This window comes from Mustelus asterias, unplaced genomic scaffold, assembly GCF_964213995.1.
Source record: "Mustelus asterias unplaced genomic scaffold, sMusAst1.hap1.1 HAP1_SCAFFOLD_458, whole genome shotgun sequence".
In the NCBI taxonomy this organism is placed as follows: domain Eukaryota; kingdom Metazoa; phylum Chordata; class Chondrichthyes; order Carcharhiniformes; family Triakidae; genus Mustelus; species Mustelus asterias.
The window spans coordinates 38299-56233 of record NW_027590411.1 but is presented as its reverse complement, the minus strand read 5'-3'; the positions used below and the strand labels follow the sequence as shown (position 1 = coordinate 56233).

Genomic DNA, 17935 nt, shown 5'->3' with positions numbered 1-17935 from the left:
TCTGTTTTGGGGCCACTGCTGTTTGTAATATTTATTAATGATCTGGATGAGGGTATAGTTGGGTGGATTAGCAAATTTGCTGATGACACCAAAGTCGGTGGTGTGGTAGACAGTGAGGAAGGGTGTCGTAGTCTGCAGGAAGACTTAGACAGGTTGCAAAGTTGGGCCGAGAGGTGGCGGATGGAGTTTAATGCGGAGAAGTGTGAGGTAATTCACTTTGGTAGGAATAACAGTTGTGTTGAGTATAGGGCTAACGGGAGGACTTTGAATAGTGTGGAGGAGCAGAGGGATCTAGGTGTATGTGTGCATAGATCCCTGAAAGTTGGGAATCAAGTAGATAAGGTTGTTAAGAAGGCATATGGTGTCTTGGCGTTTATTGGTAGGGGGATTGAATTTAGGAGTCGTAGCGTTATGTTGCAACTGTACACAACTCTGGTGCGGCCGCACTTGGAGTACTGTGTGCAGTTCTGGTCCCCACATTACAGGAAGGATGTGGAGGCTTTGGAGAGGGTGCAGAGGAGGTTTACCAGGATGTTGCCTGGTATGGAGGGGAGATCCTATGAGGAGAGGCTGAGGGATTTGGGATTGTTTTCGCTGGAAAGGCGGCGGCTAAGAGGGGATCTTATTGAAACATATAAGATGATTAGAGGTTTAGATAGGGTGGATAGTGATAGCCTTTTTCCTCTGATGGAGAAATCCAGCACGAGGGGGCATGGCTTTAAATTGAGGGGGGGTAGTTATAGAACCGATGTCAGGGGTAGGTTCTTTACCCAGAGGGTGGTGAGGGATTGGAATGCCCTGCCAGCATCAGTAGTAAATGCGCCTAGTTTGGGGGCGTTTAAGAGATCCGTAGATAGGTTCATGGACGAAAAGAAATTGGTTTAGGTTGGAGGGTCACAGTTTTTTTTTTAACTGGTCGGTGCAACATCGTGGGCCGAAGGGCCTGTTCTGCGCTGTAATGTTCTATGTTCTATGTTCTATGTTCTATTTGTCCGGATTAAATTCCATCTGCCATCTCTCCACCCAAGTCTCCAACCCATCTATATCCTGCTGTATTCTCTGATGGTCCTCATTGCTATCCGCAAATCCACCAGCCTTTGTGCGGATTAGATGGATTGGCCATATTAAATTGCCCCTTAGTGGTTCCAGATATGCAAATTGGGAGGATTTGTGGGGTTATGGGATAGGATCTGGGTAAGTCAGTGCAGAATCAATGAGCCAAATGGTCCCCTTCTGCACTGCAGGGACTCTACGAAAAATATTTAAACATGACAAAGTATAATTCTTAAGTTAGCTTTCGCTACTGTTCCAATTTAGCAATATCCCCCATTGACATAAATCCCTTCTGTAGAACTAGTTAGCAGAGAAACCAAAGATGTTTACATGATGCTAGATTTCCAGCCTTTTGACTTCTGGACAGAGATCCAGACACAATTTCCAGAGAAAGATATCTCCTCAAAACAGCAAAACTTTAGAGAAGTAAACCTAGTCTCTGGCAACTCCCAGTCTCCAGACTTCAGAGACAGAAAAGAGAGGCATTTTTTCTCCCAAAAAGCAGACTGAGCTTGAGTTCTCTGTGTAAGCCTAGCCGTACCCAGTCATATGACCATAATTGTCAATCATCCCAATCAAGTCCCATTGTGCAAAATCCCAGGGGAACACCAAAAATAGCATTAGTTCAGATTAAGCAATTATGCTGCTGCAGCAACAACACAGGATGCCGGTTATAGACAGAATGACTCTGAATGCAGAGAACAGCTACAACAGTTTCTGGAACAACAACATGACTCAAATACATTTCTTAAAGGCACAGTATCATCAAAATCAACAAGACCACCAATTTCCGCGTCATCTGAAAACTTACTAATTATAGCTTCCACATTCACATCCAAGTCGTCAGTGTATATAATATACAGCGAAGGTTCTAGCACTGATCCCTGTGGTACGCAACTGGTCACAGGTTTCCGATCACCCTTTGCCTCCTTTTAACAAGCCAATTTTAGATCCAATTTGCCAACTTGCCTTGGATCCCATGGGCCCTAACCTTTTCTCCATGTCGGACCTTGTGAGTCTAACCTCAGTGGTTGGTAAGTTGATGGAGAGGATCCTGAGAGACAGGATTTATGATCATCTAGAGAAGTTTAGTATGATCAAAAGTAGTCAGCACGGCTTTGTCAAGGGCAGGTCGTGCCTTACGAGCCTGGTTGAGTTCTTTGAAAATGTGACCAAACACATTGACGAAGGAAGAGCGGTGGATGTGGTCTATATGGACTTCAGCAAGGCGTTCGATAAGGTCCCCCATGCAAGACTTCTTGAGAAAGTGAGAGGGCATGGGATCCAAGGGGCTGTTGCCTTGTGGATCCAGAACTGGCTTGCCTGCAGGAGGCAGAGAGTGGCTGTGGAGGGGTCTTTCTCTGCATGGAGGTCAGTGACCAGTGGAGTGCCCCAGGGATCTGTTCTGGGACCCTTGCTGTTTGTCATTTTCATAAATGACCTGGATGAGGAAGTGGAGGGATGGGTTGGTAAGTTTGCTGACGACACCGAGGTAGGTGGTGTTGTGGATAGTTTGGAGGGATGTCAGAAGTTGCAGCGAGACATAGATAGAATGCAAGACTGGGCGGAGAAGTGGCAGATGGACTTCAACCCGGATAAGTGTGTAGTGATCCATTTTGGCAGATCCAATGGGATGAAGCAGCAGTATAATATGAAGGGTACCATTCTTAGCAGTGTAGAGGATCAGAAGGACCTTGGGGTCCGGGTCCATAGGACTCTTAAATCGGCCTCGCAGGTGGAGGATGCGGTCAAGAAGGCGTACGGCGTACTAGCCTTCATTAATCGAGGGATTGAGTTTAGGAGTCGGGAGATAATGCTGCAGCTTTATAGGACCCTGGTTAGACCCCACTTGGAGTACTGCGCGCAGTTCTGGTCACCTCATTACAGGAAAGATGTTGAAGCCATTGAAAGGGTGCAGAGGAGATTTACAAGGATGTTGCCTGGATTGGGGGGCATGCCTTATGAGGATAGGTTGAGGGAGCTTGGTCTCTTCTCCCTGGAGAGACGAAGGATGAGAGGTGACCTGATAGAGGTTTACAAGATGTTGAGAGGTCTGGATAGGGTAGACTCTCAGAGGCTATTTCCAAGGGCTGAAATGGTTGCTACGAGAGGACACAGGTTTAAGGTGCTGGGGGGTAGGTACAGAGGAGATGTCAGGGGTAAGTTTTTCACTCAGAGGGTGGTGGGTGAGTGGAATCGGCTGACGTCGGTGCTGGTGGAGGCAAACTCGTTGGGGTCTTTTAAGAGACTTCTGGATGAGTACATGGGATTTAATGGGATTGAGGGCTATAGATAGGCCTAGAGGTAGGGATATGATCAGCGCAACTTGTGGGCCGAAGGGCCTGTTTGTGCTGTGGCTTTCTATGTTCTATGTTCTAAAGGCCTTTACTGAAGTCAATGTAAACCACAACAACTGCACTACCCTCTGATGGAGGGTAGTATAGAACTCCTAGTGTAAAGGCCTTTGTTTTAAAGTCACTATAATAAGTATAATAGGTTAAGAAGGATATATAGAATGAGGATTCACCGTGTGCCTAATACAATATATGCAAAGGTATTGTCTATTAATCACATATAATCAATAGTAAGGAATCTTTAAACAAGTATTGTAACCAAAATGTCGTTTTAAATGTCTTTGAGAGTCTTGGCCAAACAACGATCTGTTTGCTCAGCATGATGGGAAGTAGATGGCAACAGACCATAGAACCATAGAAAATTACAGCTCAGAAACAGGCCTTTTGGCCCTTCTTGTCTGTGCCAAACCATTTTTTGCCTAGTCCCACTGACCTGCACTTGGACCATATCCCTCCACACCCCTCTCATCCATGAACCCGGCCAAGTTTTTCTTAAATGTTAAAAGTGACCCCGCATTTACCACTTTATCCGGCAGCTCATTCCACACTCCCACCACTCTCTGCGTGAAGGAGCCCCCCCCCAATATTCCCTTTAAAAACTTTTCTCCTTTCACCCTTAACCCATGCCCTCTGGTTTTTTTCTCCCCTAGCCTCAGCGGAAAAAGCCTGCTTGCATTCACTCTATCTATACCCATCAAAACCTGATACACCTCTATCAAATCTCCCCTCAATCTTCTACGCTCCAGGGAATAAAGTCCCAACCTATTCAATCTCTCTCTGTAACTCAGCTTCTCAAGTCCTGGCAACATCCTTGTGAACCTTCTCTGCACTCTTTCAACCTTATTTACATCCTTCCTGTAACTAGGTGACCAAAACTGTACACAATACTCCAAATTCAGCCTCACCAATACCTTATATAAGCTTACCATAACACTCCAACTTTTATACTCGATACTCCGATTTATAAAGGCCAATGTACCAAAGGCACTCTTTACGACCCTACCCACCTGTGACGTCACTTTTAGGGAACTTTTAGGCATGCCACATTCTTTGAGACAATGGAGAATAGTGAGCAGTTTGTTCTCATCAGCCTGGGTTCGGCAGCCGCAAGTTAATCAGGGGTCTGGAATGAATGGGAGTATATTCACTCCTGGTTAGTGAGGCTGGTACAGTTTCTCATATCGATAAGGGAGGCCAGATTCAGGCAAAAGAACTGACTCTTTTTACCAATTAAAGTGTGTAGATATGAGCAATAGCCTTGAACATACCGGATTTACATAGCTAGGTTTCTTAGCAACGAGGTAGGGATTTTAAGGCACAATGGACTAATGAGCTCCTTTCCTACTGATAGGTGGAACGTTATTGGCTAAGGTAATACCATATAATATTGTAATTGGACCCCTCAGTTTGGATGACAGGCTGGGAGGGGAATTGAAGTGTTCAGAAGAATGTATCAATCACAAGTTTGTATTGTCATGCCAGAGAGGATAGTCAGCACTCATCGACTGCCTTCTCCTGATGCATGCATTAGCAATAAACTTTCTTTTCATTCTTTGAATACATGCCGTCTTTCGTAGTCCTTGTATTGGTTGAGAGAGATCAGTTGAGTACAAGACACCCAGTGGGATCCTGCGAACAATTCCTCTTACACCCACATTAACATATTTAGTTACCTTTTCACAAAACTCAATTAAATTAAGTAGACAAGATCTCCCACCAATAAATCAGTGCTGACCATCCCTGGCCAATCTGGTCCCTCAGCATTTTTTCCAATAATTTGCCTACCACTGACGTTAGACTAACTGGCCTGTAATTACCTGTCTTATCTCTGCTGCCCTTCTTGAATAAAGGTACCGTTAGCTATCCTCTAGTCATCTGGCACTTCACCTGTGAGAAGTCTCACAACACCAGGTTAAAGTCCAACAGGTTTATTTGGTAGCAAAAGTCACTAGCTTTCGAAGCGCTGTTCCTTCATCACGACTTCACCTGTGGCCAGCGAAGATCTAAATATCCCTCCTAGAACAAGGATAGAATCCCCCTTGTTCTCACATTTCACCCCGCCAGCCTCTGCATGCAAAGCATAACACTCCTTTCACCATTTTCGCCAACTCCAGCGTGATGCCACCATCAAACACATCAGCCCTTCACTCCCTCTGTCAGCATTCCGCAGAGACTGTTCCCTCCGAGATAACCTAGTCCACTCCTCCACTATACCCAATACCTCTCCCTTCACTCATGGCACCTTCCCATGCAATTGTAGAAGGTGTAACACTTGTCCCTTTGCCTCTATGCTCACCATCCAAGGTCCAAAACACTCATTCCAGGTAATTTGGTCCATTGCATTCACTGCTCCCAATGTGTTCTCCTCTATATCGGAGAGACCAAGCGTAGACTGGGTGATCGCTTTGCTGAGCACCTTCGGTCTGTGCGCAATCAGGACCCTGACCTTCCGGTTGCTGCCATTTTAACACAAGATCCTGCTCCCATGCCCACATGTCTGTCCCTGGCCTGCTGCAATGTTCCAGTGAAGCTCAACACAAACTGGAGAAACAGCATCTCATCTTCCGGCTAGGCCTTCCGGTCTCAACATCGAATTCAACAACTTCAGATGATTTGCTCTACCCCACCTCGGCCCCCTTTGTTTTCATTTTGTTTTATTTCCTACAGTGCTCTACCTTTTATTTCTTTATTGTCTTTCTTCATTTTTCTTCTCCCCCCACTCTTTCCCCCTATTTTATCCCCTTCCTTTACCTTTTTTCCCCCCCGTTTCTCCTTTTCTACATTCTACCTCTGTCCCATCTTCCCCCCACTTCCCCAACATCTTCATCTGTCACAGTTTACAACTTCTCTGCTGTTTGGCCATTCACATCCTTTATTCTCTCTGTGGATAGCTATTAGTAGCCTTTTCCCCTGGTTTCTGTGGCAATGACTCATCTTTCATTCCCTCATCCTGCAGTATAAATATCTCCCACTTTTTATGCCTTTCAGCTTTGAGAAAGGGTCGTCTGGACTCAAAACATCAGCTCTTTTCTCTCCTTACAGATGTTGCCAGACCTGCTGAGATTTTCCAGCATTTTCTCTTTTGGTTTCAGATTCCAGCATCCGCAGTAATTTGCTTTTATCTAAATATCTCTGTCAGGGCCCCTGAAATCTCCTCCCTTGCCTCTCGTAGCAGCCTGGGATACATCTCATCAGGCGCTGGGGATTTATGCACATTAATGCCCGTTAAAACATCTAATACCTCCTCCTTATTAATCTTAACATGCTCTAAAGCTTCACTGTCCCAACTGAAATCTCCAGCTACATGCCTTCCGCCTTAATAAATGCATATTTTTCATCTGTATTCAAGTAACGAGTGGGGTGCCACAGGGTTCGGTCCTTGAGGCCCAGCTATCTGTATTAATGACTTGGATACAGGGAAAGAAGGTTCTATCGTCAAATTTGCAGATGACACAAAAATAGGTGGGACAATAAGTTGCAATGAGGAAATATGAACCTTACAAATATAGATAGGTTAGGAGAGTGGGCCAAAATGTGGCAGATGGAGTTTAACGTGGATAAGTTGAGGTTATGCATTCTGGTCGCAAAAATGGGAAGGTGCCTTATTATCTAAATGGGGAGAGACTTCAGGGTGTTCCGGTGCAGAGGGATCTGGGTGTCCTCATTCATGAGTCACAGAAAACTAGCATGCAGGTACAGCAGATAATAGCAAATGGGATGTTGGCATTTATAGCTAAAGGAATAGAATATAAAGGTAAGGAAGTATTGTTGCAACTATACAAGGCTTTGGTGAGGCCGCACCTGGAGTATTGTGCACAGTTTTGGACCCCTTGTTTGAGGAAAGATGTAGTGGCATTGAAGGCAGTTCAGAGGAGGTTCACTAGATTGATTCCAGAGATGAGGGGTTTGTCGTGTGAAGAGAGATTGAACAGTTTAGGCCCATACTCTGGAATTTAGAAGAATGAGGGGAGATCAAATTGAGGTATTCAAGATGATAAAAGGTATGGATAAAGTAGGTGTGGAGCGGATGCTTCTGCTGGTGGGGCATTCTAGGACGAGAGGTCATTGTCTTAGGATAGGGGGTAGCAAATTTAAAACAGGGTTGAGGAGAAACTACTTCTCCCAAAGGGTTGTGAATCAGTGGAATTCGCTACCCCAAAGTACGGTGGATGCTGGGACAGTGAGTAAATTTAAGGAGGAGTTCGATAGATTTTTAATTGAGAATGGGTTGAAAGGTTATGGGGAGAAGGCAGGAAAATGAGGATGAGGAGCATATCAGCCATGATCAAATGGCAGAGCAGGCTCGATGCGCTGAATGGCCTAATTCTGCTCCTACATAGAAACATAGAAGATAGGAGCAGGAGGAGGCCATTTGGCCCTTTGAGCCTGCTCTGCCATTCATTATTATGGCTGATCATCCAATATCTTATAGAACATAGAACAGTACAGCACAGTACAGGCCCTTCGGCCCACGATGTTGTGCCGAACCTTTTCCAAAACCACGAACTTATAAGACCTCACCATGTTCTCTGCCTCCATGCACAAATTACCGCTTTGGTCTCTAATGGGTCCCGCTCTTTCCCTGGTCATCCTCTTGCTCCAAGAAACATAGAAACTAAACCTCTATGACTATGGGCCAAATGCGGGCAATTGGGACTAGCTTTGGGGTTTAAAAAAAAGAGTGGAATGGACAAGTTGGGCCAAAGAGCCTGTTTCCATACTGTAAACCTCTATGACTCTAGAAGCAGAAGTAGGCATTTGGCCTTTTGAGGTTTTATGAAGATCTAGGTAAGATCATTCAATACTTTATTTGCAACCTACTTAAACATTTAAAGGAATTTTTTCAAGTGGTTCCTTACTTTTTCACATTGTCGCTGTGTTAGTAACTGAATGTTCAGCCCCCTGGTTTGGTTTCCAGTCATTTTGTTTTCCCTCATTTTAAATACATTGTACTGGGCTCAATGAGTAGCAATCCTGCTTAAGTCAGAAGCTCTGGGTTTGGGGAATCCACAATGTGGCCAAACAGATTGATCATCAACCTGCAAATCCTACCAAGACGCACAAAGGCAGGTGGTAAGAGTGAGAGAGATTCCTGGTCAGCCACGTGATGGAAAGAAATTTGAAGCCTGTATCATCATCATCATAACTCCAGACTCCAACCTGCATGCAGCATCGCAGACTCTGGGTGACTTAAAACACACCACTACTGCATTTCACAGCTTTAAATTAATATGCACAATGAATTCTCTTCAAACCATGTTCATTTGTAGATAAATCTAAATGAGTAACAGAAATCAGTTTAGCCCTCGTGTTAAAAGAAATTCACTCCATGCTAATTTAACTACATATTTTATTGCTTTTCTACAACTTGAAATTAAAATCCTAAAATCCATCACTTTTAAGAGCCAATATAAAACGCGCAATGAACAATGAGATTAGAACATTAAACTCAGGTTATTTGGTTGCTTTCTATTCATACCTGACATTTGGTAATGACTGCTGCTCAGACGCAGGTATGTTCCCACGGGAAGCACCAGCTGAAGATGTGGATCTTTCACCCTGGACAAGAAGAAGAAATTGGAAAGTGAAGTGAAAAAAACGGAAAAATTGAACCTAAAACAAAAGATAGTCTGACAATCAGAATCATTTCAAGGAATTTGAATATTGTGACACTCAAAAGAATGGTGTATTAGTGGGCTAGCAAAGCAGAGATTCTGGGCGGGATTTTCCAGCTGCACTCGCCCCAAAACTGGAAAATCCCACCCGAGGTCAGCGGACCTTGGTATGGTTCCCCCCAGTCGTAGCTCCCCCTCCCACCGCCCGTTACAATTCCTGGGGCGGGCAGGAAAGGAAAATTCCTGAGTGAGTGTGTTCAAATCCAAACCCTACAAACTGTGGAAAAGAAGTTGAATCTCTTGTGAAGAGGAAGAAGGAGACTTATGTAAAGATGAGACGTGAAGGCTCAGTTAGGGTGCTTGAGAATTACAAGTTAGCCAGGAAGGACCTAAAGAACCATAGAACCACAGGAAATTACAGCTCAGAAACAGGCCTTTTGGCCCTTCTTGTCTGTGCCAAACCATTTTTTGCCTAGTCCCACTGACCTGCACTTGGACCATATCCCTCCACACCCCTCTCATCCATGAACCCGGCCAAGTTTTTCTTAAATGTTAAAAGTGACCCCGCATTTACCACTTTATCCGGCAGCTCATTCCACACTCCCACCACTCTCTGCGTGAAGAAGCCCCCCCTAATATTCCCTTTAAACTTTTCTCCTTTCACCCTTAACCCATGCCCTCTGGTTTTTTCCTCCCCTAGCCTCAGCGGGAAAAGCCTGCTTGCATTCACTCTATCTATATCCAACAAAATCTTATACACCTCTATCAAATCTCCCCTCAATCTTCTACGCTCCAGGGAATAAAGTCCCAACCTATTCAATCTCTCTCTCTAACTCAGCTTCTCAAGTCCTGGCAACATCCTTGTGAACCTTCTCTGCACTCTTTCAACCTTATTTACATCCTTCCTGTAACTAGGTGACCAAAACTGTACACAATACTCCAGATTCGGCCTCACCAATGCCTTATATAACCTTACTATCACACTCCAACTTTTATACTCGATACTCCGATTTATAAAGGCCAATGTACCAAAGGCACTCTTTACGACCCTATCCACCTGTGACGTCACTTTTAGGGAATTCTGCACCTGTATTCCCAGATCCCTCTGTTCAACTGCACTCTTCAGAGTCCTACCATTTACCCTGTACGTTCTACTTTGGTTTGTCCTTCCAATGTGCAATATCTCACACTTGTCTGCGTTAAATTCCATTTGCCATTTTTCAGCCCATTTTTCTGGTTGGTCCAAATCCCTCTGCAAGCTTTGAAAACCTTCCTCACTGTCCACTACACCTCCGATCTTTGTATCATCAGTAAACTTGCTGATCCAATTTACCACATTATCATCCAGATCATTGATATAGATGACAAACAACAATGGACCCAACACCGATCCCTGCGGCACACCATTAGTCACAGGCCTCCACTCAGAGAAGCAATCCTCCACAACCACTCTCTGGCTTCTTCCATTGAGCCAGTGTCTAATCCAATTTACTACCTCCCCATGTATACCTAGCGACTGAACATTCCTAACTAACCTCCCATGAGGGACCTTGTCAAAGGCCTTGCTGAAATCCAGGTAGACAACATCCACCGCCTTCCCTTCATCCACTTTCCTGGTAACCTTCTCGAAAAACTCTAATAGATTGGTCAAACATGACCTACCACGCACAAAGCCATGTTGACTCTCCCTAATAAGTCCCTGTCTATCCAAATATTTGTAGATCCTATCCCTTATCACACCTTCCAATAACTTGCCCACCTCCGACGTCAAACTTACTGGCCTATAATTTCCCGGATTTCTTTTGGAACCTTTTGGAACCTAAAGAGAGAGCTAAGAAGAGCCAGGAGGGGACATGAGAATTCTTTGGCCGGTAGGATCAAGGAAAACCCTAAAGCTTTCTATAGGTATGTCAGGAATAAAAGAATGACTAGGGTAAGATTAGGGCCAGTCAAGGACAGTAGTGGGAAGTTGTCCGTGGAGTCCGAAGAGATAGGAGAGGCGCTAAATGAATATTTTTCAAAGAACAAAGAACAGTACAGCACAGGAAACAGGCCCTTCGACCCTCCAAGCCTGTGCCACTCATTGGTCCAACTAGACCATTCATTTGTATCCCTCCATTCCCAGACTGCTCATGTGACTATCCAGGTAAGTCTTAAACGATGCCAGCGTGTCTGCCTGCACCACCCTACTTGGCAGCGCATTCCAGGCCCCCACCACTCTCTGTGTAAAAAACGTCCCTCTGATATCTGAGTTATAGAACATAGAACATAGAACAGTACAGCACAGAACAGGCCCTTCGGCCCACGATGTTGTGCCGAGCTTTATCTGAAACCAAGATCAAGCTATCCCACTCCCTATCATCCTGGTGTGCTCCATGTGCCTATCCAATAACCGCTTAAATGTTCCTAAAGTGTCTGAATCCACTATCACTGCAGGCAGTCCATTCCACACCCCAACCACTCTCTGTGTAAAGAACCTACCTCTGATATCCTTCCTATATCTCCCACCACGAACCCTATAGTTATGCCCCCTTGTAATAGCTCCATCCACCCGAGGAAATAGTCTTTGAACGTTCACTCTATCTATCCCCTTCATCATTTTATAAACCTCTATTAAGTCTCCCCTCAGCCTCCTCCGCTCCAGAGAGAACAGCCCTAGCTCCCCCAACCTTTCCTCATAAGACCTACCCTCCAAACCAGGCAGCATCCTGGTAAATCTCCTCTGCACTATTTCCAGCGCTTCCACATCCTTCTTATAGTGAGGTGACCAGAACTGCACACAATATTCCAAATGTGGTCTCACCAAGGTCCTGTACAGTTGCAGCATAACCCCACGGCTCTTAAACTCCAACCCCCTGTTAATAAAAGCTAACACACTATAGGCCTTCTTCACAGCTCTATCCACTTGAGTGGCAACCTTTAGAGATCTGTGGATATAGACCCCAAGATCTCTCTGTTCCTCCACAATCTTCAGATCCCTACCTTTGACCCTGTAATCCACATTTAAATTAGTCCTACCAAAATGAATCACCCCACATTTATCAGGGTCAAACTCCATCTGCCACTTCTCAGCCCAGCTTTGCATCCTATCTATGTCTCTTTGCAGCCTACAACAGCCCTCCACCTCATCCACAGCAGAAGGCTGTTTTAGTGACTGGAAGCCAGTGGCGTACCATAGGGATCTGTGTTGGGCCCCCCATTATTCATCATTAATATGAATGTCATAAATGATTATGCGGGGGGTAGGATTAGTAAGTTTGCGGATGACAAAAGATTGGATGGGTGATTAACAGTGAAGCGGACTGTCTTGGACTACAAGAAGACATAGACGGAATGGTCAAATGGGCGGATAAGTGGCAGATGGAATTTAACTCTGAAAAGTGCGAGGTGATACACTTTGGAAGGAGTAATTTGACAAGAAAGTACTCAATGAATGGTAGGACACTAGGAAGTTCTGTGGAACAAATGGACCTTGGTGTGTTTGTCCACAGATCGCTGAAGGCGGAAAGGCAGGTTAAAAGGGCAGTGATAAATGCATATGGCACACTCGCCTCTATCAATCGGGGCATAGATCACGAAAGCAGAGGTCATTATGGAGTTGTATAGAACTTTGGTGAGGCCACAGCCGGAGTACTGTGTGCAGTTCTGGTTGCCACATTACAGGTCCACCCTGTCCATGTCTCTCATAATCTTGAACACCTCAATCAAGTCGCCCCTCAGTCTTCTCTGCTCCAGAGAAAACAACCCAAGCTTATCCAACCTCTCTTCATAACTTAAATGTTCCATTCCAGGCAGCATCCTGGTGAATCTCCTTTGCATCCCCTCCAGTGTGTTCAAGCAGCTGTTCCCCTTAATTGAAGGGTCAGTCACGAGGGGACATGGGTTCAAAGTGAGGGGCATGAAGTTTAGGAGGGATTTGTGAAGAAAAACCTTTTTACCCAGAGGGTGGTGAGGGTCTGGAATGTGCTGCCTGGGAGGGTGAGGGAAGCGGGTTGTCTCACGTCCTTTAAAAAGTATCTGGATGAGCACTTGGCACATCATAACATTCAGAGCTATGGGCCAAATGCTGCCAAGTGGGATTAGGTGGGAGATCAGGTGTTTCTAATGTGTCGGTGCAGACTTGGTGGGCTGAAGGATCTCTTCTGTGCTGTATGATTCTATGCCCCTCATAATTTTATAGACTTCTATCAGGTCTCCCCTCAGCCTCCACCGCTACAGAGAAAAGTTTGTCCAGCCTCTCCTTATAGCTCATACCCTCTAATCCAGGCAGCATCCTGGTAAACCTCTTCTGCACCATCTCCAAAGCCTCCACATCCTTCCTGTAATGTGGCAACCAGGACTGAACCCAATACCAAAGTTTCACAAAGCTGCAGCCCAACCAAAGTTTCACAAAGCTGCAACATGACATCCTGACTCCTGTACTCAACGCCCCGACCAATAAAGGCAGGCATGCCATATGCCTTCCTTACCTCCCCATCTACTTGTGTGGCCACTTTCAGGGAGATATGGACCTGAACCCCAAGAATCCTCTGTACATCAACGCTGTTCAGGGTCTTGCCATCAACTGTATACTTACCCTTAACATTTGATCTTCCAAAATGCAGCACCTCACACTTGCTCAGACCAAACCATTTCCCCGCCCATATCTGCAGCCGATCCATATGCCGCCGTATCATTTGACAACCCTCTACACTACCTAGAACTCCACCTATCTTTGTGTCATCTGGAAACTCACTAACCCACTCATCCACATTTTCATCCAAGTCATCCATATATATATCACAAACAGCAGAGGTCCCAGCACGGATCCATACGGAACACCACCAGTTGCAGACCTCCAGCCAGAAAAATACTCTTGACTTCACTGGGCAAGTCAATTCTGAATCCAATGGCCAAGTCACTGTGGATCCCATGCATCTTAATCTTCTGGATGAGCCTACCATGAGGGACCTTGACGAAAGCCTTCCTAAAATCCATATAGACAGCATCCACTGCTCCACCCTAATCGATCACCTTCATCACCTCCTTGAAAAAAATCAAGTTAGTAAGACATGACCTGCCCTGCACAAAGCCATGCTGACTTTTGCTAATTAGGCCATGCTTTTCCAAATGCGCATAAATCCTCTCCCTAAGAATCCTCTCCAACAGCTTCCCAACCATCGATGTGAGGTTCACCACTCTATAATTTCCTGGATTATCCCTTTTTCCTTCCTCGAACAGAGGAACAACATTAGCTATTCGCCAGACCTCCGGGACCTCTCCGGTAGCGAACGAGGATATAAAGATCTTTGTCAGGGTCCCAGTAAACTCTCAATAACAAGGGGTAGATCCCATCAGGTCCTGGGGACTTATCCACCTGAATGCTCTTGAACAGACCCAACACCAATTCTTTCTTATCTCAAAATGCCCCATCATATTAGCATGCTCTACACTAATCTCACTATCCTCCATGTCCTTCTCCTTGGTGAATACAGACGCAAAGTACTCATTTAGGATCTCACCTACATCCTCTGCCTCCAAGCACAAGTTCCCTCCCTTATCCTTAAGTGGCCCTACCCTCTCCCTGGTTACCCTCTTGTTTTTGATGTATGTATTTGGGATTCTCTTTAACCCAACTTGCCAAGGTCATTTCATGGCCCCTCCTTGCTCTCCAAATTTCCTGCTTTCTTTATATTCGTCACGGGCCCTGTCCGATTTTAGCTTCCTAAACCTTACATAGGGAGGAAATTGCTGGGGCCTTGAGAGAAATCTTTGTATCCTCACTGGCGACAGGGGAGGTCCCAGAGGATTGGAGAATGGCCAATGTTGTTCCTTTGTTTAAGAAGGGTAGCAAGAATAATCCAGGTAATTACAGACCGGTGAGCCTTACATCAGTGGTAGGGAAATTATTGGAGAGGATTCTTCGAGGCAGGATTTATTCCCACTTGGAAATAAGTGGACGTATTAGTGAGAGGCAACATGGTTTTGTGAAGGGGAGGTAGTGTCTCACTAACCTGATTGGGTTTTTTGAGGAAGTGACAAAGATGATTGATGAGGATAGGGCAGTGGATGTTGTCTACATGCAGTAAGACCTTTGACAAGGTCCCTCATGGCAGGCTGGTGCAGACGGTGAAGTCGCATGGGATCAGAGGTGAGCTGGCAAGGTGGATACAGAACCAGCTCCGTCAAAGAAGACAAAGGGTAGCAGTGGACGGGTGCGTTTCTGAATGGAGGGCTGTGACAAGTGGCGTTACACGCCGGCATCTCCACATCATGACAAGTGGCGTTCCTCAGGGATCCGTGCTGGGACCTTTGCTGTTTGTAATATATATATAGAACATAGAACATAGAAAGCCACAGCACAAACAGGCCCTTCGGCCCACAAGTTGCGCCGATCACATCCCCACCTCTAGGCCTATCTATAGCCCTCAATCCCATTAAATCCCATGTACTCATCCAGTAGTCTCTTAAAAGACCCCAACGAGTTTGCCTCCACCACCACCGACGTCAGCCGATTCCACTCACCCACCACCCTCTGAGTGAAAAACTTACCCCTGACATCTCCTCTGTACCTACCCCCCAGCACCTTAAACCTGTGTCCTCTCGTAGCAACCATTTCAGCCCTTGGAAATAGCCTCTGAGAGTCTACCCTATCCAGACCTCTCAACATCTTGTAAACCTCTATCAGGTCACCTCTCATCCTTCGTCTCTCCAGGGAGAAGAGACCAAGCTCCCTCAACCTATCCTCATAAGGCATGCCCCCCAATCCAGGCAACATCCTTGTAAATCTCCTCTGCACCCTTTCAATGGCTTCAACATCTTTCCTGTAATGAGGTGACCAGAACTGCGCGCAGTACTCCAAGTGGGGTCTAACCAGGGTCCTATAAAGCTGCAGCATTATCTCCGACTCCGAAACTCAATCCCTCGATTAATGAAGGCCAGTACGCCGTACGCCTTCTTGACCGCATCCTCCACCTGCGAGGCCGATTTAAGAGTCCTATGGACCCGGACCCCAAGGTCCTTCTGATCCTCTACACTGCTAAGAATGGTACCCTTCATATTATACTGCTGCTTCATCTCATTGGATCTGCCAAAATGGATCACCACACACTTATCCGGGTTGAAGTCCATCTGCCACTTCTCCGCCCAGTCTTGCATTCTATCTATGTCTCGCTGCAACTTCTGACATCCCTCCAAACTATCCACAACACCACCTACCTTGGTGTCGTCAGCAAACTTACCAACCCATCCCTCCACTTCCTCATCCAGGTCATTTATGAAAATGACAAACAGCAAGGGTCCCAGAACAGATCCCTGGGGCACTCCACTGGTCACTGACCTCCATGCAGAGAAAGACCCCTCCACAGCCACTCTCTGCCTTCTGCAGGCAAGCCAGTTCTGGATCCACAAGGCAACAGCCCCTTGGATCCCATGCCCTCTCACTTTCTCAAGAAGTCTTGCATGGGGGACCTTATCGAACGCCTTGCTGAAGTCCATATAGACCACATCCACCGCTCTTCCTTCGTCAATGTGTTTGGTCACATTTTCAAAGAACTCAACCAGGCTCGTAAGGCACGACCTGCCCTTGACAAAGCCGTGCTGACTACTTTTGATCATACTAAACTTCTCTAGATGATCATAAATCCTGTCTCTCAGGATCCTCTCCATCAACTTACCAACCACTGAGGTTAGACTCACCGGTCGGTAATTTCCCGGGCTGTCCCTGTTCCCTTTCTTGAATATAGGGACCACATCTGCAATCCTCCAATCCTCCGGAACCTCTCCCGTCTCCATCGACGATGCAAAGATCATCGCCAAAGGCTCCGCAATCTCCTCCCTCGCCTCCCACAGTAACCTGGGGTACATCCCATCCGGTCCCGGCGACTTACCAACCTTGATGCCATTCAATAATTCCAACACATCCTCTTTCTTTATGTCCACATGCTCGATCCTTTCTGTCCACCGCAAACCAGCAGTACAACCACCCAGATCCCTTTCCACCGTGAATACCGAGGTAAAGTATTCATTAAGCACCTCCGCCATTTCTAACGGTTCCGCACAAACTTTTCTCCCTTCACCTTTTAAGGGTCCTATGCCTTCACATCTCATGCTTTTACTCTTGACATGTTTGTAGAAAGCCTTGGGATTCTCCTTAATCTTACCCGCCAAGGCCTTCTCATGACCCCTTCTCGCTCTCCTAATTTCCTTCTTAAGCTCCTTCCTACATCCCGTATACTCCTCTAAATCCTTAACACCTCCTAGCTCTCTGAACCTTCTGTACGCCTCTCTTTTCTTATTCACCAGGTTCATCACAACCTTCGTGCACCACGGTTCCCGTACCCTACCAACACCCCCCTGTCTCATCGGAACGTTGTCATGCAGAGCTCCAGACAAACATTCCTTGAAAATCCTCCACTTTCCTTCGGTACTTTTCCCCAAGAATGCCTCCTTCCAATTTACCCGTCTAATTTCCTCCCTGATGACACTGTATTTCCCTTTACTCCAGAGAAACACTTTCCTAGCCTGCCTGATCCTATCTCTTTCCAATGCTATCGTGAAGGAGATAGAATTATGATCGCTATCCCCAAGATGCTCACCCACCGAGAGATCCTCCACCTGACAGGATATATATAAATGATTCGGAGGAAAACGTAACTGGTTTGATTAGTAAGTTTGCGGACGACATAAAGGTGTCGATAGCAATGAGGACCATCAGAGGATATAGATCAGTTGGAGACTTGGGCGGAGAGATGGCAGATGGAGTTTAATTCAGACAAACATGAGGTAATGCATTTTGGAAGGTCTAATACAGATAGGAAATATACAGTAAATGGCAGAACCCTTAAGAGTATTGATAGGCAAAGGGATCTGGGTGTACAGGTACACAGCTCACTGAAAGTGGCAATGTAGGTGGAGAAGGTAGTCAAGAAGGCA

At 45.8% G+C, this 17935-nt stretch overlaps 1 protein-coding gene across 1 annotated transcript in view; it reads right to left on the bottom strand.

The window, feature by feature from the left end:
- Positions 1 to 17935, bottom strand: part of fbxo41 (F-box protein 41) — a 280638-nt gene that overhangs the window by 233408 nt on the left and 29295 nt on the right. The window contains exon 3 of the mRNA XM_078204808.1: positions 8887 to 8966. Coding sequence (XP_078060934.1) covers positions 8887 to 8966 — 80 coding nt within the window. The remainder of the gene's footprint in view (positions 1 to 8886; positions 8967 to 17935) is intronic.